General features: G+C 44.7%; 2 protein-coding genes across 2 annotated transcripts; one reads left to right on the forward strand and one right to left on the reverse strand.

Annotated features, from left to right (window-relative positions):
- Window positions 1–1,414: 1,414 nt before the first annotated feature.
- LOC128739452 (uncharacterized) lies at window positions 1,415–2,341 on the reverse strand. The gene is made up of 2 exons (XM_053834938.1): window positions 2,001–2,341; window positions 1,415–1,928 (listed from the first exon to the last, which is right to left on the reverse strand). The coding sequence occupies exons 1-2, from the start codon at window positions 2,339–2,341 to the stop codon at window positions 1,415–1,417; spliced, it is 855 nt and encodes a 284-aa protein (XP_053690913.1).
- Window positions 2,342–2,647: 306 nt separating this feature from the next.
- Window positions 2,648–6,815, forward strand: LOC128739453 (accessory gland protein Acp36DE-like; the record flags this gene model as incomplete). The annotated part of the gene is made up of 4 exons (XM_053834939.1): window positions 2,648–2,662; window positions 4,119–4,641; window positions 5,530–5,636; window positions 6,696–6,815. Coding segments are annotated over exons 1-4 (765 nt in total), but the record flags the coding sequence as incomplete, so codon positions are not given.
- Window positions 6,816–24,368: the final 17,553 nt, after the last annotated feature.

Consider the following 24,368-nt stretch of genomic DNA (forward strand, 5'->3'; position numbering starts at 1 on the left):
GGTGGTACCAAGACTGATATGGCCACACGGATCAGGAAGGCCAGGGGTGCCTTTGCCGGTCTGCGAAACATTTGGCGCTCAAACCAGATCATTCTACGTACGAAACCCCGAATCTTTAATTCAAACGTTAAATTCGTATTGCTGTATGCCTGTGCCACATGGTGAGTCTTAGCGGAGACAACGCAAAAACTGCAGGTATTCATTAACCGGTGCCTGCGATATATCATTCGTGCCTGGTGGCCTGACAACTGGATATCTAATGAGGAACTCCATCGTCGGTGTCATCAACGGTCGATAGGCATAGAAATTCGTGAACGTAGGTGGAAGTGCATCGGACATACCTTGAGGAAAGGAGCGAACGAGGTTTGCAGAGAAGCACTCGACTGGAACCCACAAGGACAGCGTAGAAGAGGCAGACCCAGAGGCTCACGGCGAAGCAGCTTAGCTAACGACATCCAGGCTGTAGAAGAGAACCTGTCCGGGCGACAGGTAAGAGCCATGGCGGGTAACCGTCAGCAGTGGAGATCTCTGATTTCATTCCTTTGTTCTGCCGGACCGGGAGACATGGACACATAAGTAAGTAAAATAAGTAAGGAACCATTAGTAACGGCAATTCATTTCTGGAATTCTGGAGGAGTAGAATCTACAGAAAGGGCGATTGATTGGTTTGTTGTAATTCATCTGATGTTTATCTCTTCCAATTTGCTGCTGATATATTGTCGGAACGTGCGTGGACTTTCAACCAAGCATTCGAATCTTTGACTGTTTCGATGAGCATGTTAGCACAGAGAACAGATTAACAACCTCGAAGGAAGTAATCGATTTTTTGTGTGTAAAATCTGTCGGTAGCGCCCTCCAGAAATAGTTTGCCAAACGCATAAAAAAATATCCATGTACCTTTATCAACATTTCTTTGTGCTGGAGTTACATAGCAGCGATAGCAGCGACATCAATATTTAGTTTGCCACTTACTGCTCGAGGGGTGCTCTATTGAAGGATTACTCGTAGATTACATAAAAACCTTTTACACACTTTTTGTCAATTACCTGGTAGTCTGTTCTCTGTGATGTTAGTTAGTAGAATCTGTTGATTGAAACAGATAAAAAGATTTTTTTTAAATCCACTAGGTATTTATTCATTACTTTAGCACCAAAATTAGAAAATATAAAAAAAATCTTTCCGTGTTCAAAATGTAATACCTATAGCGTATCAGATTTTAAAACCTTTCACTAGATTTTTATGTTTAGTTTTAATTATGTACAAAATTGCAACAGCAAGTTCATTTTCAAACAAAATCAATTTCAAGTTTCATTCATTTGTTATATTTTTATTATCGGGTTTTATTTACACAAGTATTTGTTGGCAAAGCTTCATAAAGCATTCCTTAATTAGCATTTGGTAGACTGTTTAATATTCATTGAAGGTTTGTTTTTAAAATTTCCCTTGACCGCTGAGCGGCTGCAATCTCTTCGGAAAGTTTCCACAGAACCGTCTGCGTTATGCTGTTTCTGCGAACAGTTCCGGTAGGTTTTGCGATTGGAATACTTTTTTTATTTTGCACGCCTGCAATCACCGTTTCGAAAAACCTCATCAATCCTACGCAGGTGTGGAGGTATAATTCATGATCGTGCATCGATTCTGGTTTTCCGGCGTGGGCAACCATAGTTGCGAAAATGGTATTCACCATTTGGTTCGATTCTGGGCTAAGCTGCGATAAATCGCTGATGTCGCCATCGAGCACCAGATTTGGAAGCTTTAGGAAAAACTTATCCGCCAGCCGGTCGAATGCTTCTCGTTTCATTTTAGCTTTAAGCTTTTCCATTACACCGGCAGCTTTTTCTTCGTTGACGCGGGCCCGATGACTGCTGCGAGCGGTCGGAAGCGGAGCACAATGGCATTGTGCGAGATGTACGCATGAGGTTATGTTTCTGTTTAATGAAAAATATATTTATAAAAATATTGCGTCAAAAAAGGATATGAATTGTGGGTTGATTTATTACCTTAGAGAAATTTGCGCATTAATTTGGTCTTTCATATTTTTAATTGATGTTTTTTCCAGTACTTTACCAAATTGTTGAATTGTATCCTGCAGCACATAGCTTTTTGGCAATGAAAGCCTATCCAAACGTAACGAAGCCCTTGATTCTCGGGAGCTGATAGATCTCGCTAAACTTATTGAGGATGCTTTCGCTGCTGGGGCTGCAATGAACTGCACTCCTTCCGGTAGTTCTTGAACTCCTTGACCAGTTTCTTCAATATTTTCCACCGCATTTTGAGATTCAGATAAATTTTGGCTTGAGATAGATGTTTTTTCAGCTTTATTGTAAATTTCTTGAGACATTTTTCGTTTTTCACTTAAAATTTCGATTGCTTCGTGTCAAACGAAAATAAAATTATTGCCTAGATTTCTTGCCTGCTATGATCAGCTTGTTTATTAGGCTACACGCTTCTTTATATTTTCTCTAAAACAAAGTTTCTAGTTTTTTTTTCTGCAATAATGCCAGACATGTTAGCATGAGAACAAAATTAATTAATGCGCGACACTTTCCGGGACGCTTGGTCTACCGGGACAAGTCCTCCAAATCCGAAACCGTCTCACAAAATCCGGGATGTCTGATCAGACTACTCTATAATTACAGTTCAACGCATGACATCATTTGAAGTAGGTATATACATAAACTTTAGCAAATTGAATTGAATGTTTGTGAAAATTGACTTTAATAACGCCGATGGAGAGTTTAACAGTATAATTATCACACGAAAGGAGAAAGTGAAAATCTTATTTTAAATGCTCACTAGTAAACATCTTACCAAGACCTGTTGAAAAGCGATATCGTCTTGCATCATGTAATGATCTATAGACCTGACTAAGCCAGGAATTGGACAGATGCTCTCCGTCATCGTGGATCGCGGATTTGTCAAAAATTAATAACCAGAGCCAGAGCCAGAGTCAGAGCCAGAGCCAGAGCCAGAGCCAGAGCCAGAGTCAGTGTCAGAGTCAGAGCCAGAGTCAGTGTCAGAGTCAGAGTCAGAGCCGGAGCCAGAACCAGAGCCAGAGCCAGAGCCAGAACCAGAGCCAGAGCCAGAGCCAGAGCCAGAGCCAGAGCCAGAGCCAGAGCCAGAGCCAGAGCCAGAGCCAGAGCCAGAGCCAGAGCCAGAGCCAGAGCCAGAGCCAGAGCCAGAGCCAGAGCCAGAGCCAGAGCCAGAGCCAGAGCCAGAGCCAGAGCCAGAGCCAGAGCCAGAGCCAGAGCCAGAGCCAGAGCCAGAGCCAGAGCCAGAGCCAGAGCCAGAGCCAGAGCCAGAGCCAGAGCCAGAGCCAGAGCCAGAGCCAGAGCCAGAGCCAGAGCCAGAGCCAGAGCCAGAGCCAGAGCCAGAGCCAGAGCCAGAGCCAGAGCCAGAGCCAGAGCCAGAGCCAGAGCCAGAGCCAGAGCCAGAGCCAGAGCCAGAGCCAGAGCCAGAGCCAGGACCAGAGCCAGAGTCAGTGTCAGTGTCAGAGTCAGAGCCAGAGTCAGTGTCAGAGTCAGAGCCGGAGCCAGAACCAGAGCTAGAGCCAGAGCCAGAGCCAGAGCCAGAGCCAGAGCCAGAGCCAGAGCCAGAGCCAGAGTCAGAGTCAGAGTCAGAGTCAGAGCCAGAGCCAGAGCCAGAGCCAGAGCCAGAGCCAGAGCCAGAGCCAGAGCCAGAGCCAGAGTCAGAGCCAGAGCCAGAGCCAGAGCCAGAGCCAGAGCCAGAGCCAGAGCCAGAGCCAGAGCCAGAACCAGAGCCAGAGCCAGGACCAGAGCCAGAGTCAGTGCCAGAGTCAGAGCCGGAGCCAGAACCAGAGCCAGTGTAAGAGTCAGAGCCAGAGCCAGAGCCAGAGCCAGAGCCAGAGTCAGAGCCAGTGTAAGAGTCAGAGCCGGAGCCAGAACCAGAGCCAGAGTCAGAGCCAGAGCCAGAGCCAGAGCCAGAGCCAGAGCCAGAGCCAGAGCCAGAGTCAGAGCCAGTGTAAGAGTCAGAGCCGGAGCCAGAACCAGAGCCAGTGTCAGAGTCAGAGCCGGAGCCAGAGCCAGAGCCAGAGCCAGAGCCAGAGCCAGAGCCAGAGCAAGAGCCAGAGCCAGAGCCAGAGTCAGTGTCAGTGTCAGAGTCAGAGCCAGAGTCAGTGTCAGAGTCAGAGCCGGAGCCAGAACCAGAGCCAGAGCCAGAGCCAGAGCCAGAGCCAGAGCCAGAGCCAGAGCCAGAGCCAGAGTCAGAGTCAGAGTCAGAGTCAGAGCCAGAGCCAGAGCCAGAGCCAGAGCCAGAGCCAGAGCCAGAGCCAGAGCCAGAGCCAGAGCCAGAGCCAGAGCCAGAGCCAGAGCCAGAGCCAGAGCCAGAGCCAGAGTCAGAGTCAGAGTCAGAGTCAGAGCCAGAGCCAGAGCCAGAGCCAGAGCCAGAGCCAGAGCCAGAGCCAGAGCCAGAGCCAGAGTCAGAGCCAGAGCCAGAGCCAGAGCCAGAGCCAGAGCCAGAGCCAGAGCCAGAGCCAGAGCCAGAGCCAGAGCCAGAACCAGAGCCAGAGCCAGGACCAGAGCCAGAGTCAGTGCCAGAGTCAGAGCCGGAGCCAGAACCAGAGCCAGTGTAAGAGTCAGAGCCAGAGCCAGAGCCAGAGCCAGAGCCAGAGTCAGAGCCAGTGTAAGAGTCAGAGCCGGAGCCAGAACCAGAGCCAGAGTCAGAGCCAGAGCCAGAGCCAGAGCCAGAGCCAGAGCCAGAGCCAGAGCCAGAGTCAGAGCCAGTGTAAGAGTCAGAGCCGGAGCCAGAACCAGAGCCAGTGTCAGAGTCAGAGCCGGAGCCAGAGCCAGAGCCAGAGCCAGAGCCAGAGCCAGAGCCAGAGCAAGAGCCAGAGCCAGAGCCAGAGTCAGTGTCAGTGTCAGAGTCAGAGCCAGAGTCAGTGTCAGAGTCAGAGCCGGAGCCAGAACCAGAGCCAGAGCCAGAGCCAGAGCCAGAGCCAGAGCCAGAGCCAGAGCCAGAGCCAGAGTCAGAGTCAGAGTCAGAGTCAGAGCCAGAGCCAGAGCCAGAGCCAGAGCCAGAGCCAGAGCCAGAGTCAGAGTCAGTGTCAGAGTCAGAGCCGGAGCCAGAACCAGAGCCAGAGCCAGAGCCAGAGCCAGAGCCAGAGCCAGAGCCAGAGCCAGAGCCAGAGTCAGAGTCAGAGTCAGAGTCAGAGCCAGAGCCAGAGCCAGAGCCAGAGCCAGAGCCAGAGCCAGAGCCAGAGCCAGAGCCAGAGCCAGAGCCAGAGCCAGAGCCAGAGCCAGAGCCAGAGCCAGAGCCAGAGCCAGAGCCAGAGCCAGAGCCAGAACCAGAGCCAGAGCCAGGACCAGAGCCAGAGTCAGTGCCAGAGTCAGAGCCAGTGTAAGAGTCAGAGCCGGAGCCAGAACCAGAGCCAGTGTAAGAGTCAGAGCCAGAGCCAGAGCCAGAGCCAGAGCCAGAGTCAGAGCCAGTGTAAGAGTCAGAGCCGGAGCCAGAACCAGAGCCAGAGTCAGAGCCAGAGCCAGAGCCAGAGCCAGAGCCAGAGCCAGAGCCAGAGCCAGAGCCAGAGCCAGAGTCAGAGCCAGTGTAAGAGTCAGAGCCGGAGCCAGAACCAGAGCCAGTGTCAGAGTCAGAGCCGGAGCCAGAGCCAGAGCCAGAGCCAGAGCCAGAGCCAGAGCCAGAGCCAGAGCCAGAGCCAGAGCAAGAGCCAGAGCCAGAGCCAGAGCCAGAGCCAGAGCCAGAGCCAGAGCCAGAGCCAGAGCCAGAGCCAGAGCCAGAGCCAGAGCCAGAGCCAGAGCCAGAGCCAGAGCCAGAGCCAGAGCCAGAGCCAGAGCCAGAGCCAGAGCCAGAGCCAGAGCCAGAGTCAGAGTCCGAGCCGGAGCCAGAACCAGAGTCAGAGTCAGAGCCAGAGTCAGAGTCAGAGCCAGAGTCAGTGTCAGAGTCAGAACCGGAGCCAGAGCCAGAGTCAGAGTCCGAGCCGGAGCCAGAACCAGAGCCAGAGTCAGAGTCAGAGCCAGAGTCAGAGTCAGAGCCAGAGCCAGAGCCAGAGCCAGAGCCAGAGCCAGAGCCAGAGCCAGAGCCAGAGCCAGAGCCAGAGCCAGTGTCAGAGCCAGAGTCAGTGTCAGAGTCAGAGCCGGAGCCAGAGCCAGAGCCAGAGTCAGAGTCCGAGCCGGAGCCAGAACCAGAGTCAGAGTCAGAGCCAGAGTCAGAGTCAGAGCCAGAGTCAGTGTCAGAGTCAGAGCCGGAGCCAGAGCCAGAGTCAGAGTCCGAGCCGGAGCCAGAACCAGAGCCAGAGTCAGAGTCAGAGCCAGAGTCAGAGTCAGAGCCAGAGCCAGAGCCAGAGCCAGAGCCAGAGCCAGAGCCAGAGCCAGAGCCAGAGCCAGAGCCAGAGCCAGTGTCAGAGCCAGAGTCAGTGTCAGAGTCAGAGCCGGAGCCAGAGCCAGAGCCAGAGTCAGAGTCCGAGCCGGAGCCAGAACCAGAGCCAGAGTCAGAGTCAGAGTCAGAGCCAGAGTCAGAGCCAGAGTCAGAGCCAGAGCCAGAGCCAGAGCCAGAGCCAGAGCCAGAGCCAGAGCCAGAGCCAGAGCCAGGACCAGAGCCAGAGTCAGTGTCAGAGCCGGAGCCAGAACCAGAGCCAGAGCCAGAGCCAGAGCCAGAGCCAGAGCCAGAGCCAGAGTCAGTGTCAGAGTCAGAGTCAGAGCCAGAGCCAGAGTCAGAGCCAGAGTCAGAGCCAGAGCCAGAGCCAGAGCCAGAGCCAGAGCCAGAGCCAGAGCCAGAGCCAGAGCCAGAGCCAGAGCCAGAGCCAGAGCCAGAGCCAGAGCCAGAGCCAGAGCCAGAGCCAGAGCCAGAGCCAGAGCCAGAGCCAGAGCCAGAGCCAGAGCCAGAGCCAGAGCCAGAGCCAGGACCAGGACCAGAGCCAGGACCAGAGTCAGAGCCAGTGTAAGAGTCAGAGCTGGAGCCAGAACCAGAGCCAGGACCAGAGTCAGAGCCAGTGTAAGAGTCAGAGCTGGAGCCAGAACCAGAGCCAGTGTCAGAGCCAGAGCCAGAGCCAGAGCCAGAGCCAGAGTCAGAGTCCGAGCCGGAGCCAGAACCAGAGTCAGAGTCAGAGCCAGAGTCAGAGTCAGAGCCAGAGTCAGTGTCAGAGTCAGAGCCGGAGCCAGAGCCAGAGTCAGAGTCCGAGCCGGAGCCAGAACCAGAGCCAGAGTCAGAGTCAGAGCCAGAGTCAGAGTCAGAGCCAGAGCCAGAGCCAGAGCCAGAGCCAGAGCCAGAGCCAGAGCCAGAGCCAGAGCCAGTGTCAGAGCCAGAGTCAGTGTCAGAGTCAGAGCCGGAGCCAGAGCCAGAGCCAGAGTCAGAGTCCGAGCCGGAGCCAGAACCAGAGCCAGAGTCAGAGTCAGAGTCAGAGCCAGAGTCAGAGTCAGAGTCAGAGCCAGAGCCAGAGCCAGAGCCAGAGCCAGAGCCAGAGCCAGAGCCAGAGCCAGAGCCAGAGCCAGGACCAGAGCCAGAGTCAGTGTCAGAGCCGGAGCCAGAACCAGAGCCAGAGCCAGAGCCAGAGCCAGAGCCAGAGCCAGAGTCAGTGTCAGAGTCAGAGTCAGAGCCAGAGCCAGAGTCAGAGCCAGAGTCAGAGCCAGAGCCAGAGCCAGAGCCAGAGCCAGAGCCAGAGCCAGAGCCAGAGCCAGAGCCAGAGCCAGAGCCAGAGCCAGAGCCAGAGCCAGAGCCAGAGCCAGAGCCAGAGCCAGAGCCAGAGCCAGAGCCAGAGCCAGAGCCAGAGCCAGAGCCAGGACCAGGACCAGAGCCAGGACCAGAGTCAGAGCCAGTGTAAGAGTCAGAGCTGGAGCCAGAACCAGAGCCAGGACCAGAGTCAGAGCCAGTGTAAGAGTCAGAGCTGGAGCCAGAACCAGAGCCAGTGTCAGAGCCAGAGCCAGAGCCAGAGCCAGAGCCAGAGCCAGAGCCAGAGCCAGAGCCAGAGCCAGAGCCAGAGCCAGGACCAGAGCCAGAGTCAGTATCAGAGTCAGAGCCAGAGTCAGTGTCAGAGTCAGAGCCAGAGCCAGAGCCAGAGCCAGAGCCAGAGCCAGAGCCAGAGCCAGAGCCAGAGCCAGAGCCAGAGCCAGAGCCAGAGCCAGAGTCAGTATCAGAGTCAGAGCCAGAGCCAGAGCCAGAGCCAGAGCCAGAGCCGGAGCCAGAGCCAGAGCCAGAACCAGAGTCAGAGTCAGAGCCGGAGCCAGAACCAGAGCCAGAGCCAGAGTCAGAGTCAGAGCCAGAGTCAGTGTCAGAGTCAGAGCCGGAGCCAGAGCCAATCTGTCATATTAAAAACGATCAGGTGCTGTTAGAGTCAGTAGGATCGTTGAACTCGCTTCGTAATTGTCCTGTGCTCGCGAAGTCTGTCGATAAAGAAGGGTAGTGTCTAAAGACGGTTATCCCCTAGGCTTTGCTCTGCACCATCAACGATTTATTTGTAAAGAACAACAAAATTACAAAAAATAAGTTAAAAGCTAGCACAGGTTGTTTGGAGCATCAAAAGCTCACACGTCCGATTTCGCCTACAAGTGCGCGTCAACACTAAATCTCCATTTTCTCGTGGAGTTGCAAATAGTTGCAAAAAAGCTAAACACCCTTCGAACTGTCACAATCTGACGCTCACGAAAATATATAACATTCGACGGCACCTCGCGGCACAAAAAGTAAATGCCAATTTCATTGCGCGCGCTTATTGAAAAAACTAGCATTTGCGAAAGAAACTTTAACCGTTGTAAAAGTATATATATATATATCGAAAAAAACTGAATTCGCATATAACGCTAATGAAGTACATACCTTCAGAAACGTTATCCATTTTGGTTGATTGTTATTTGATAATGCGGTAACGCACTACATGCCTTATTGCCAAGAGCCACAAAACGTATGCAAGTCGCACTAGCAAAGAGTCTCTCATACACCGACGTTTGACAGTACGCCAAACCACAAATCTACATCGTCGATAGTTGATATTACAGGATATGATAAAATGACTTATTCTACGTGTAATTATATCAGAATATGTCATGAACGATAACTTTCGATTTTGGAGGTTTTGGCCAAGTTTTTAAGGTTTCCAACCACTGTGCGGTGGTGGGATCGAATGAACGGCAAAATGTTTTCTTATACCGTTTGATGACAGCGCCAAGAACTTCCAAATCCGTCCACCAAGAGCGCCACAATATGAGCAAAAGTTTGTTCCAATTCTAAGTGAAGCAAGCTTTAACTTCCCAGTTAGCCTTGGAGTACAAAATGCGTTCCTAACATAGTAACATACACTGCCTGGTGTATCCAGACCTTAACAGAAAGTGGAGCACACAGCACAGTACTTTCAGAGGCGCATGGCGAATCTATTTTTACGATATTAATGTACTTATCATGGACGACCGGCCGATTAGAACAAAAACTACGGAATTCTGGATTACGCTATGAGAGTTTTTTTTACAATAAATTTCATCAGGAAGGTGGGACTCGAAACTATATTTGAAATTAGGCTTACCATTTGACTTGACATTAGAATTAGATTAGAATTTGAATTTAAATTTAAACTTGGATTTAAAGTTCGACCTAAAATGAAACTTAAATTTCAACTTGAAATTGGTATGAAACTGGATAAGGAAATAGGCTTAAATTTGGGTCCATTTAGAGCTTAAAATAAACTGGAAAGTGGGCTTTGAATTAATTTCGAAGCTGAACTTGAATTTCGACTTCAAATTCGAAATAAAATTTTACATAAACTTGAACTTGGAATTGCATTTGAAATCACACTTGAAATTGATCCGAATATTGAATAGAAATTGAGCTTCAACTAAACACCAAAGGGTATTTGAAATGTAACATGAAATGGGACTAAAAATTAATTTGAAATTTTACTGGTAATTGGACATAAACATTGGACTCGAAGTAGTTGAAGTCCTGCATAGTTGAAGTTAAGCATGAAATTGGAATTAAACTGAACTTGCAATTTGGCATGAAATTAGACCAGGGGCGTAGCCAGAAATTTTTCTTGCGGGGGCCTTACAAATAAAAATGTGACATGGCCTAACCTTAAGGAGTTTATTCAGGAAATGGGGAATTATTTTCAATAATCATAAGCTATTTTGGTTTACACTCCGGGTTCTTCATTTGACAAAAAAAAAATCAAATTGATATAAAAGAAGATAAATGTTGAAATTGCGCCTCCAGGTTGACATCACCACAACGACAACGTACCACTTGTATATTCAAATCTTGGCTGGGAGAGACTATTAGAGTCAATAGGATCGAGTCCTTTCCAGACGCGGCAAAAGTTGAGACAAGTTGACAGTTTAATCTGCATGCTTTTCAACATCGCCCTTGAGAAGATGATCCGGTGAGCAAAATCGAAACGAGAGACTCAATTTTCAGTGAAGGCAGCAAACTTGTTGGCTTCGCAGATGACTTTGATATTGTAGGTCGAAACTTCGCAACGACGCAGGCCATCTGCGCTAGACTGAGAGCGGAGGCTAGCAGGATTGGGCTAGAAGTAAATGCGTCGCAGACCAAATACATGATTGGTAGAGGCTCAAAGAGACATTGTGGACGGTAATCGTTGAGATCGCTGGTGGCTGCGGTTAATACAAATAAGGCGATCTTGCGGCGCATTTTAGCAGAAAATCGAGTCTACTTTGCCCTTCGCAAAACGCTTCCATCCGCTAACAAACGATAGTCACCGTACGATGCTGACAAAGCATATGGCCCTTTTAGACTGGTAGTTTTTATGGATTTTACGATACTCACGGAGGACATGTCCGCACTTGCGAATGATATTTGACGGAGCAAAAGCTGGAAGCGGAGAGCGGCGGAGGTACACTAGAATCTCTATTTACGTCCATTCAGTTTACGTGATTTCCTTTTGCGTCAATATTTTTACGTACGGAGTTTGAATTAATGTCGTTACGTTTTACGTCTAAAATTTGAATTTACGTCCACTCTTTTTACGACCGATTGTTGTTACGTCCCATAATAGTGGATGTAAAACGAGATTAGCGTGTATATGAATCAGGAGCAGCAGACACAACTTGGGGAGATTACCATTTGACATCTGGTGAAGCATACGGTAAACTACGATGGACCGGACAGTCATAAGGAAAACGGTTCTATTTAACAACCCCACGGGCACTCAGAACAGAGGGGTCCTTTGAGATGGCTCAACTTGGTCTTGCAATTTGCGACTTCTGAAACGCTTGGGAAGGCCCAAGATTGAGTTGAATGCATTTGAAGCTAGTTGAAACAGCACGAGGTCTATGCTACTGATGACGACAACGAGGATCGTACAACCAGTCCCGTAAATTTTCTAGTGCTCTAAGCAATTGGTAGCAGAAATTTCAAGCTTCAAAGTGTAGAAGAAACTTTCGTCTAGGGGGGAGCTTGAACCCCTAACCCTCCCTTCGTCGCTACGCCCATGAATTAGATATAAAATATTACTTAAAATTCGGTTGAATGAGAATGAAATTGGATTCAAAATTGGACTTGAATTTGAACTTGAAATTAGACATGAAATTAGATACGAAATTTTACTTAAGATTCGATTTTAAATTTTGACTGGCAGTTAAACCCCAGCTATCACCTAATCGTACATTCACAACCGAAAATTATCGTAAATAACTCTTGTCGTATTCGGAATCGTAACTAAAGCTTAATAAAGTCTGCCCAAGTTGATTTTCATTCGTATATAATGATAATAGCTGACATACATACGATGTTCAGCACAGAATCGTATTGCAGTACGGAGCGGGTCGGGTTTAATCGGATATTATCGTGTATAATTACTTATATCGATGAATTGCGTATGTTTATTCCTCGTCACGTATATCGCCTCCAAAATATCAAATACGATTTATTAGCATGTATGTACGTAATGCTGATTTTTAACTTTTATCTATACCTATAAAGAAGGATTTCTGTCTGTCTGTCTGTCTGTCTGTCTGTCTGTTTGTCCGTATGTTCCTTATAGAATCGAAAACTACTGAACCAATCGGCATGAAAATATGCATGTAGAGGTTTTTTGGGCCAGGAAAGGTTTTAGTGATTGTTAGAAACCCCTCCCCCCACTAAGAGGGGGGGGGGGCTCCCATACAAATGAAACACAAATTTCTGCATAACTCGACAACTAACCAAGCAAATAGAACAAAATTTGGCATGTGGGTGTTGTCGGTGACAAGAATTTATTCTATGGTAAATTGAGACCCCTCCCCTCTTTATAAGGGGAATTATAACTCCTCTCCTCTTTAAAAGGGGGGGCTTCCATACAAATTTCCTCATAACTCGAGAACTAATCAAGCAAATGGAACCAAATTTGGCACGTGGGTGTTTTTGGAGACAAAAATTTTTTCTATGATGAATTGGGGCCCCTACCCACTTTAGGAGGGAGGGGGGGCTCCTATACAAATGAAATTCAAATTTCCTCATAACTCGAGAACTAATCAAGCAAATAGAACCAAATTTGGCATGTGGAGGCTTCTGGAGGCAAAAATATTTTCTATTGTGAATTAGGACCCCACCCAACTTTAAGAGGGGGTGCTTCTACACAAATGAAATACAAATTTCCTCATAATTCGAGAACTAATCAAGCAAATGGAACCATATTTGGCATGTGGGTGTTTTTGGAGGCAACCATTTTTTCTATAATGAATTAGGACCTTTTACCTTTTTAAGAGGGGGGGCTTTCATACAAACGAAATACAAATTTCCTCATAACTCTAGAACTAATCAATCAAATGGAGCCAAATTTGGCATGTGGGAGTTTTAGATGGCAGAAATTTTTTCTATGGTGAATTACGACCCCTTCCCCTTTTAAGAGGGGAGCTCCCATACAAATGAAATTCAAATTTCCTTATAACTTGAGAACTAATCAAGCAAATGGAACCAAATTTGGCATGTGGGAGATTTTGGAGTCTTGAATTTATTTTACGATAGTTAGAGACCTCTCACCCCTGTGGTAGGGGGATATGGACTCTCATACAAATAAAACAGAAATTTTTGCGAAACTCAAAAACTAATCGAACTCGAGAAATTCGAGACTCTTCCATAAAATATTAGTCAATACAAGACCACAAAAACTATCTATAGTAACACAAGATCATTCAGAACGAGACGGTCGCGAGTGTTGCCGGTGACCCGCCGTCGGTAGCGACGCCCACTGGAGGGCTTGCAAAACTCGAGATCATCCGAGATTCATGATTTATGTACAACACAGGTTAATTTGTGGCAATACGAAGTTTGTCGGGTCAGCTAGTATACATATAAAAATGTTAGCTGGGACATGCAATACGACTTCTAATGGGACAGGACATGACATTGGAAACCTCGAGGATATAATTTCTTACATTGAATTTGATAGAGAAGGCGAGGCATGTGCCACAGCCTGGGCACGCCAGTGGTTACTTAGAAAAAATAAGAATAAAAATACACTAGTTTTGAAACATATAAAAACAATGCAGGTAATTTTCGACGAAATAAATTGAAATCCATTGGAAATTTATTGGTTTTTCGCAAAAACCTACCAATAATTACGTTACAATTTGAGATCGAAACACCCGCTGGAAAAGCGAAGCAAATGTTGTAGCCATTCTTTTCCATCAACCAGCAAGCGCTTCTCGGAAATGTTATTAAAACTCAACCTAACAAGGGAGAGAAAACATTCATTAGCAGCCACGAGTTTTAATTTCCATCGAACGCTACCAAGCAGCGCCCGGCAGGCAGCGCTTTTACTCAATCATCCATAATTGATTTCCTCACGGAGACTTCCTCGTCGATATTATCGCTTCCGTCGCTGCCTAATGGCAGCGGATCCGGTTCATTCAGCTCGCACTGCGAACCGGGCGCCCGGTCAATCGTGATGGATCTGCTCCGCTTTCTGGTGTCATTGTTGCCGGCAGCTCCGTCAGCGGCCGAGGAGGCGTCCAGTCTCGTTTGATGTCGACGTGGAATCACGAAAAGCTTAGTGCGTGTCGTGCTGCGATCCATCCAACAACGGTCAGTTTTTTCCAGCGAAGCTTTCGACGCCGGTGTTACCGTAGTGGACCTGGCAGAAGCAATTTTCCGATTAACACCCTTTTCCTTTGGCAGGGCGGATTGCAGCGCACCGATAGGGAAAAATTCCTGATCTTTGAAACGCGCGGTCCCGCTTCCGAAGGCTACTTTCATATTGCGACCTCGCTTCCGGCGTCGCAGCGGTATGTCAACCGTGTGCATTCGAAGGGTGGCAGGCTGTCGGTACGGATCCCAGAAAGGGTTGAGCGTAAAATCTAATCTGAGCCGTCGTTTCGGCTGGCAGCTACCGAAGTCGGAATGCACGGGTGGTGCGACATGTGTTGACAACTGATAACGACCAGCCGGCGGCCGCTGGAATGGTTCCGCGCAATATGAATGGTACACGGATGGGGCATCGGGCGAACGCAAGGACTTGACCGGTGGCGATGCCTGTGCGAGCGGCGATGCGATGTCGAATATGCTTTTGAAGTAATGATTCGGACCCGGCTCGGACGGATTGCGCCAGCAGAGGGTCGGCTCGGATAAGGCCAACCGACAGCAGGGCCGTTGTTTGTTTCTGTCGCCTGGGGGATGAAATTTATACGGGGGATTAAATTCTTCATTAGAATTTTTATCATTTCTCGAATAGCGCAGGTGAATTTATTGTGCTGTGTAAATACGTGGGTGTGTGTGGGATTTGCCATCTGAGTAAATCTACCGACGGACGGTTTTTGGAGCCGTAATGAAACGAATGTGTTTTTTTTGTATCTGTTGGGGATAAATATTCCTCCAATTATGGGTTTTATAATATGACAGCTTCCTAGAAACCAATGTCACTCTGGGCACCACTTTTTTACCAATTGTGTCAGAAACATTTGTGCGTCGGATTATTTTTCAGTCATAAATAAATCAAAACAACAGATTTTTTTCACTTCAACCCAAAAAACGCAATTTTCAGTCCTTTGAATAAAATGTAATACGCAAGAAATAATCCATTTGTATCCTACCTTTTCGTATTTTCCCAACAAAATATCGACTGGGATGAGCCAAACGATCCATTTCCGCAGGAATTCGCAGGTCGTGTTCGATTTCGACAAGTCCGTCTTTCGATTTGGCACCGTACGTCGTTGATTTCGATGGAAAGCGTTCCACTGTGAGCAAAAAAAAGCAAGAACTAACAGTATGATAAACAACGATAGGCCCACCCCGAAAATTGATCCGATTCGGCTACGACCGGCTCGACTGGCGCACGTGAAAATCATTCCAACGCCGCATTTGTCGGATGATTAAATCAATTTGTTACGGTGGGAGCGATACATCGGAATGGATGAGAAAGATCAACCCACCGCCGACCGGACTACCGGGCTAAATTACCTGTGAAACATTGATAAGGTCCTTTGCAGCCTGTTGATTTGCTTGCGGAATCAGAGATATTGCCCGGCAGTCGATACCTGGAAGGAAGAGAGTCAGTAAATTGAATCCTATGAAGATTTAGATCGTCGGCCAGGCGTCAGTATTACTGGATGATTAATTGGTCTTTTTTGCCCCTTTTGCCTTGAAAAAGACATTTCGATTACTTTGACCCATGCATCGATGAAGGAATAGTCCACAGACATATGCTTCCGCTTAATTAGATTAGATATAATGTGATAAACTTTCTCAAACACTTATTTAAATAATGTCGATGGAAGCGCATTGTAGCAATGAAATAATCAATGCAGGTGCATGGTTTCTAATGGATATAATCATCCAAATCAAAATTTTTATTTCTCAAAAATGTAGGCAATCGCAATCAATTAAAGCTGTACATATGGTAATATAAAAAGTAATCGAAGGAACTGGTAGAAGGTGGGGCACTTAACTTTGGCAAAACCCAATAGACCCGGTTTGCTTATTATTGTTATTAATACAATTTAGCATTAATTCGGTAAATTTAATCATGTTTAAGTTCATATTCACCTTTTTTGTTATGGCTCAGGTTAATAAAGATTTGGTGTCAATTTCGAATTTTCTATTAGCTTCAGTTATGTGTGCCCATTTCCTTTGCTTTTTTTGCTTCTACTTTGAATTAGTTTCCAATATGTGTTTAACGGTTCTGCTTACTAAACTTAGTTACGGACAGTTACGTTCATTTAGTTACTAATGAAATACTAGCATTTTAGCACCGTAACTACAAAAGATACAGTAACACTTTATTCGGCAGAATTGTAGATAATAACTAGTTCTACAAATGTGCCATACATCGATTTGTCAAATTTTGCTCGGCCGAGACGGTACTGTCAAATGAATCAAAATTGAGTCAAAGTGATCGAACCATCCATGTTCCTGAGTTAACAACGTAAAGCGAACAGTTTCTTATGAAAATGTGAGTAAATTTTCTCAGCATATGCACAGATGAAATATCGATGGCTATCACCCCAAGTAACTTTTTAGGGACTCAAATTAGTTATATAACAGTCAGCTCAATTGTTTTATAACAAGTGTGCTAGTAGGGTCCTGCTACTTTCCAGAAAAAGGAGCAAAAGAGCAATAATGAAGGGGAAAAACGAAAAAGAGCACGAGAGAAAACGTGACGAATACTGGACAAATGGAATGTAAAAAAAGAAAACCGCCAGAAAAGCAATAACAATGGCACGAAAAAAAAGAAAAGCGAAGGAAAATACATGATAGGAAGGAAAGGGGGACATAAAAAGATAAAAAGTGGAAGAGAAGAAAACGGGAGAGAAAAATAGAGAAAACGAGGCAAAAAACGAGAAAATCGGACCGAAAAAGAAAACGCGTGGAAGAGAAAAAATGAGATACAAAAAGACGAATTGTAAAATAAAACGAGAAATAAATTAGTGAAAAACGACGAAAACCGGGACCGAAAAAAAGAAAAAGTCGAAACAGAGCAGAATATGACAAAAAATAAGCCTGAAATTGAGAAAAAACTAGAGAGAAAAGACGAGAAATTCCGATTTCGAAAAATAGAATACCGGAAAAGAACCAAAACCGGGACAACAAACGAAAAGAATAAAAAAACAAAAAAAGAGCAAACAGCGTGCAGAAAAAAGTAAAAACGAGAGGGAAAAAGAGGAAAAACTAGACAAAGAAGCGAATAGAAAACAAGAGAAACCAATAGGGGAAAGAAAAATAGTGGAAGAAAAAGAAAATCGTCAGAAGAAATGAAGAAAGCGGGAAAAAGAGGACAAGCAAGATATGAACGCAGAAAGATGGAATAAAAAAACAGAAAGATGGGACAGAAAAAAAAGAAATAAAAAGGAAAGGGCCTACAATGGGAGAAGAAAACGGAAAAACGAAGAAGATAGGGAAAAAGGGAGCCAGAAACTGAATAAACGTGACAGAAAAGATGGACAAGTGGGGCATCATAAAGATGTAAAACATATCAGACAATGACGAAAAATAAAGAAAATAAACAAAAGAAAAGGAAAAAATGAGTCAGTAAAAGGTGACTGTCAGACAGACAGACAGACAGACAGACAGACAGACAGACAGACAGACAGACAGACAGACAGACAGACAGACAGACAGACAGACAGACAGACAGACAGACAGACAGACAGACAGACAGACAGACAGACAGACAGACAGACAGACAGACAGACAGACAGACAGACAGACAGACAGACAGACAGACAGACAGACAGACAGACAGACAGACAGACAGACAGACAGACAGACAGACAGACAGACAGACAGACAGACAGACAGACAGACAGACAGACAGACAGACAGACAGACAGACAGACAGACAGACAGACAGACAGACAGACAGACAGACAGACAGACAGACAGACAGACAGACAGACAGACAGACAGACAGACAGACAGACAGACAGACAGACAGACAGACAGACAGACAGACAGACAGACAGACAGACAGACAGACAGACAGACAGACAGACAGACAGACAGACAGACAGACAGACAGACAGACAGACAGACAGACAGACAGACAGACAGACAGACAGACAGACAGACAGACAGACAGACAGACAGACAGACAGACAGACAGACAGACAGACAGACAGACAGACAGACAGACAGACAGACAGACAGACAGACAGACAGACAGACAGACAGACAGACAGACAGACAGACAGACAGACAGACAGACAGACAGACAGACAGACAGACAGACAGACAGACAGACAGACAGACAGACAGACAGACAGACAGACAGACAGACAGACAGACAGACAGACAGACAGACAGACAGACAGACAGACAGACAGACAGACAGACAGGAACAGACGCTTGATAAGCAAGAGTTAACGTTAAGAACATGGTTGACATTATTGATGTACAGCAGGTAGATTAACATAAATCCCAAATGAGTGCCTTGTGGGGCACCAGAGAAGGACGGAAACCAATCAGTTTGAAAACCTTCAACCGTCATAATCCGTTTACGACCTGCGAGATAGGAAGTGATCCAACGCAACACACTCCCGCCGATGCCGAGTCTTTCCAACCTACAATAGTATGATTGACTTTGTCGAACGTCGTAGGCAAATCTATAACGTCCATTGCTCCAATGCACCAATGCTCCGATGTGTACAGTGGAGTTATCGGGATCCGTATGGATTTGTGCCGTTATTGTAACATATTTGCGTCAGTTTTTGTCGTTATTAAATTAATTTAGTTTTAGTTTTGTTCTTTTGTAGTATCATTTTTGTATTATGTTTGGATCATTGCATTTGTATTATTTATACATGGTTTTGAGGCGTCATTTTATAGTTATTTTTGTGTAGTTTTGGTATCATTTTTTAACATATTTGTATCTGGAAGATGTATAAATGACAGTCAATAAAGAAAGGCAATAAATGCTGCTTTGGTAGTATGGTTGTATCATTTTGTTTTATTTTTGTTTCGATTTTTTATCATTTTTTTCCTTTCAGTTTTTGTATCAGTTTTATGTTTCTTTCGTTTTTAAAACGGTAGTTTTTTTTACAATTAACATAGGGGACGGTAGAAGAAAGTAATTAAACAAAGATGTCAATAGTATTCAACAGAATGGAACCAGGCGTGAAGAGGAAAGAGCGGAATATTAGGTGAAAAAGGGTCATAGAAGCAACGCTTAAGAAGTTGTGTACCGCTCCTCTTTATCCAAGCTGGGGGATCCATGGATTACATATCGCGTCGCTCGCTGAACGCGCTAGGGTCAGTAGAATCGTTGCATTAGCTCCATAATTGTACTATTCTCTACAGCCGGCTCGAAGTCTGTCGGTAAAGAAGGGTCAGGGCTTAAAGTTGTGCAAGCCCAAGGCTTTGGTTTGATGGAGACACATCGAGTTTAGAAAATAATAAATGGAGGTGCATGGTCTCTCAACAAGTATAGTCCGTCAAATCGAAATTTTTATGTTCCAAAAAGGCAATGAAATTCATTCGAACTGCTTTTTACACATTCTTAAATACAGCCCCGCAATCACCGCAATTCGCTTTATCTCCGATTTCAATCAAAGCCTCATTCTCGTTATTTTTCTTCTCTTCCGAAAAAAAGATACCAAGAGAGTTCATCAATTTTTAATATGCCTCTCACCTTTCCACCTGCAGCACAACTGTGTGTAACTCTTTTTGCTCTTTTTGGCAAATCCGGCTGTTCAACCCATTTAGCAATAATTCCTAACTAGCACAGCTTTCAATCAGCCGGCCGGGATTATGTATATCTACGAGTGAGTAGGTATATGAAAAACCGAAATATGATACCCCGAGATCGAATAGGGGCCAGACAAGATAAATATTCAAAGCAGGCAGCAGCAGCAGCATCGCAGCGGTCTGGGATTTTCTTCCCTACCGGCATGATGTCGGCCGTGTATCCCGCGTCGTCGGATTGAAAAAGGTCGCCCCGGTTCCGGTCGGCAAACGGATCGCCGCGTGCCACCGCCACCGCCCGCTGCCGTTGCCGCTGGGAGATGAAGTGCGTAAAAAGTGGCATATAAATTATGAACGGCTGATAAAAGGCAATAAAAATAAAAGGTAAATTTGATGTCGAGTGAGGTTGATCTATTGGCTTACGGTGTCCCCTTTTTCCCACCAATGTATATGCTTATCTTTAATGGGCTGTAGTTTTGATCACTTTACACTGATTTATTTGCATAACGTACCTGTTGGGGGCTAGAGACCATTCTTTGTGCCCATTCCGCAACGGCTTCGGACAGCTCTTAAAGGGGATGCGAGTGGTTTGTAGTTTTTCATCTGCTGTTGGAGCTGGTTTTGCAGGCGGGGCTGACATGAAAAAGAATATGTTGAATGATTATTATTGGCAGTGTAGAATGGTAGAGGAATTTTTATTGCAGGAAGCGAAGCACGTGTAGATAAAATTTAGATTTGTGTCCAATTTATTAGTCCTGAGGGTCTGACGGGGGCTTTTATAATCTTTTAATTTACTACATGTTAAATCGTAACTAGAGTTTAATGGGGCAGATTACGCAATGTATTAAATGTTTGCCCATTAAATTGACGCTCAGCAGTGAGCTAATACAAGCTCTGCTTAAAAGTAGCCTAGAATCGATCAACGTGATTTTAAGTATCAATAACTTTGCTTTGACGATTCTGACAACTTGCAGTGGGGTGGGTCGATATTTTTGTTTGAACTAAGGTTTCCTATTTTGTTCCCGGACTTTAAACACATTTAAGAATGTGTATAATATTACATTAAACCGAATTTTAGATTTTATTTGGTGGAAGTTTAATTACTTCTTCCACACCCTATTGGAAGGAATCGCTACCAAAGGTGGGTAGGACCCAATTTACTACTCGAAATTTACGATGCTCATCGGCTCGTCGCGACTTCTTTTACTAGCACAAATAAAATTACTGCCAGCTTGTTGTTGTTGCTTTTGTTTGCAGCAACAATAAAACACAAAAACGAAGCCATACCTGCGCACGGAACCATTAAATGCTACTAGCGAAAATATTGCTTTACCATTCTACCCTATCGATGCGAAGGGATGATTAAATTTTACTTCGCAGATGTTTTGTTATTACCCTACTATTGAAGGGTAGCATCTTCGGCTGTAAGCACTTTTTTGCTGTCCGTTATCATCTTGGTTTTATTTTACAGATAGAATAAAGTCAGTTGCAAGCATTGTGTTGCTCGCACTACAAATGCTGCCTGCCACGTTGTACTATCTTCTCTATATCAGCATATTTGTTTACATGATACAGCACATGGTTCATGTGTCTGGGCCACACTGCATTTTCCATTGTGCCACCAAGCATAGATTCCAGAATTTAACGCTCAAAAACTTTCTGAACTCAACTTAAAAATGTACACGTCGATCAGTTTCTTTCAACGTCCATGATAGATGTCCGTAAAGGGCCACCGGGAGGACTAGTATTCTGGAGAGCGCCAGTTTTGAGCGAATATGCAAATTAGGTGAATTCAGCTGATAACTTAATCCGTAGAAAGCTGCAATTCCTCGTTATATTTCGCGCCTTACATCGTCGTCACATGGCACGAGTGTGCCAAGGTAAATCTATGAATTCTTCTACTACTTCATATCATTCCTCATCCAGGTCTACCTCGGCACCAATACCACTAGGACTCCCACGTTCCCTTATCGACGTCATCCGCAAAACCAAGATTCATGACGATAATCCCATCTCTTTCCACGTTTGATCTACTTATTGCACTTTCCAAGACAATGTTTAATAGCAAGTTAGTGAGAACATCTCCTTGCTTCAATCCATCGAACGTCACGAAAGCGGCTGAGGTCTCACCCGCTATTCTGATGCATGATTTTGACTCATCCAGCGACACACAACTGCTTTCAACGGAAAACCATGTTCTAGCATAATTTGCCACAGCTCGTTTCGATTGACTGTATCGTACGCCGCCTTAAAGTCCAAAAAAGATGATGAGTCTGCTTATTGTACTCCCGGAACTTGTCTAGTAACTGACGCAGGGGACGCAGGGAACTTCTAAAATCTTTACTTCCAACCAAGTTCGATGATATTTCCATTCCAAAGTTTCTTCTACACTTCAGAATTAACCATGTTCCAAATAGCAATGTTCTATATCAGATTTAGGTCCAGCAAAAAAGTTCAAATTTCCGGTCTTCGAACCAAGATTAAAGAATGTTAAAGATTCTCCTTCGAAATAGCCAGTAGAGAAGTACTCTTCGTAAATCTCGCAAGAGCAATCTATTGCGACCAATCAAATTAATTTTTTTTATTGTAGGAGTACCGCAGGGTGTCATTTCATAGTTTAGATTCTACTTACTGTCACGAAAATATGGAAGATTTTGTACGCTAATAGCTCTGCCAATGCACAGTAGTCCAAAAGGGCGAAAAGTGTCTCTTGTTTTCATTTTATCATTTATGGTCTTCAGCACTTTTCTGAAACTGTCAAAAGTTCGTCATCGCTTACTATAATAACATTTCTATCTTTATCGAGTGCTGAACTATAGGCCATATTCTTTAAAACTTCTTTAAAAACTGGTTTTTCATACTTAGCTTTTGTCCGTTGCATTTTACAAGAATACAATGTTTTACGCAATTATCGAAGCTCTCAAAATACACGTTTTTGCAGAACACCGCAAATATCTTAGGCCTTTACTTGCTGAGTTAGCGCATATTCAAGCTTTTCATAGCTTCACGAGCCCATGGAGTAAAATGGAGTAAGCGGATTTATGAAATCAGCGCTTTATCTTAAAGCTTAAGTAGAGTACTATCAACTTGTACAGGTTCCGCTTGTCCCCAACCACCCAAATGAGAGTACGGCAAGCATACGTTTTTTGTGTTTTGCGTTCGCGAAAGGATCGATACACGTCCATTTCTTTTGTGTTAGTAGATAGACACATAATTTCTTCGGCAAAGTTATAGAAAATATGAAGATAAACAATTTTGTTGAAGGAATGATATTTCTATCTCTATCGAGTGCAGAGCTATAGAGCATTTTCCTTGGAAATTCTTTAAAAATTAGTTTTTCATACTTAGCTTATGCTGGTTGCATTTTACAAGAGAGTATGATTCTAGGCGATTATTGAAAGACTCAAAACACATGAGATTGCAGAAGGTTGCAATCTTAGAGATTTGCAATCTTCCGCAAAAACGTGTATTTTGAGTCTTTCAATAATCACCTAGAACCATATATTCCTGTAAAATGCAACCAGCATAAGCTAAGTATGAAAAACTAATGTTTAAAGAATTTCCAAGGAAAATGCTCTATAGCTCTGCACTCGATAGGAATAGAAATGTCATTTCTTTAGCAAAGTTGTTCACCTTCATATTTTCCATAACTTTGCCGAAGAAATCATGTGTCTATCTACTAACACAAAAAAACGGACGTGTATCGAGCCTTTATGCGAACGCGAAACACATAAAACATATGCTTGCCGTACTCTCATTTGGGTGGTTGAGGTCAAGCGGAACCCGTACAAGTTTATAATACTTGATTTAAGCTTTAAGATGAAGCGCTGATTTCATAAGTCCGCTTGCCTCATTTTACCCCACGGGCTCGTGAAGCTATGGAAATTTAAAGCTTGAATATGCGATAACTTAGCAAGTAAAGGTCTAAGAGATTTGTGGTCTTCTTCAGGTTCTTCAAAAACGTGTATTTTGAGTGTCTCGATAATTGCCTAGAGCATTGTTTTCTTGTAAAATGTAACTAACAAAAGCTAAGTATGAAAAACTAATTTTTAAAGAAGTTTTAAGGAATATGCCTTATACTTCAACACTCGATAAAGATAGAAATTTTATTTCTTCAGCAAAGTTGCTTGTTTTTACAATATTTACAACTTTGTCGAAGAAACTATGACTATATTTCCTAACACAAAAAAGTTATTTATTTATTTTCATTATAGTAACCGATGACGAACTTTTGACAGTTTTAGATTAAGGGGGATATTCATACGAACAAAAGTGCTGAAGACTATAAATGATCAAATGAAAGCAAAAGACACTAGGAAAAAAGTTCCGCTTTTCGCCTTTTTGGATGGCTGTGCAATGATGATTGAATTTTCATAGTTTGAATACCAATCCACTCATAATAGATGTATAGGAAATAGGAATAATGTGGTTTCAATTTTAATTTTCTTTGTGTGCTAATTAGTGAAAATTAACGAAAAGTTTCAAGGTCAAATTTCCCCATACATTTTCTTCCCGATCGCACAGGCAAGGACAACAGATAAATACACCATCTGCTTACTGTAATTTCGATTACCTTTTAGAAAAAAAGTGATAGTCTCCTCGTCCCAACAAGTCGAAGATTCATTACAACTACTAAACCTAGGCAATGTAGGGGAATTGTGTATAACGTGCCCCCCTTCGTTTTTCGCTAAACAAGCGAAATCAAAATGCAAAACCACTCAGAAACCATAGTATTTGATGGAACTAGCCTACTATGCAAGTATGACAGTTGTCAAAACAAAACAAAAATAAATTTGTTTTTG

Source organism: Sabethes cyaneus, chromosome 3 (genome assembly GCF_943734655.1).
Source record: "Sabethes cyaneus chromosome 3, idSabCyanKW18_F2, whole genome shotgun sequence".
Lineage (NCBI taxonomy): Eukaryota > Metazoa > Arthropoda > Insecta > Diptera > Culicidae > Sabethes > Sabethes cyaneus.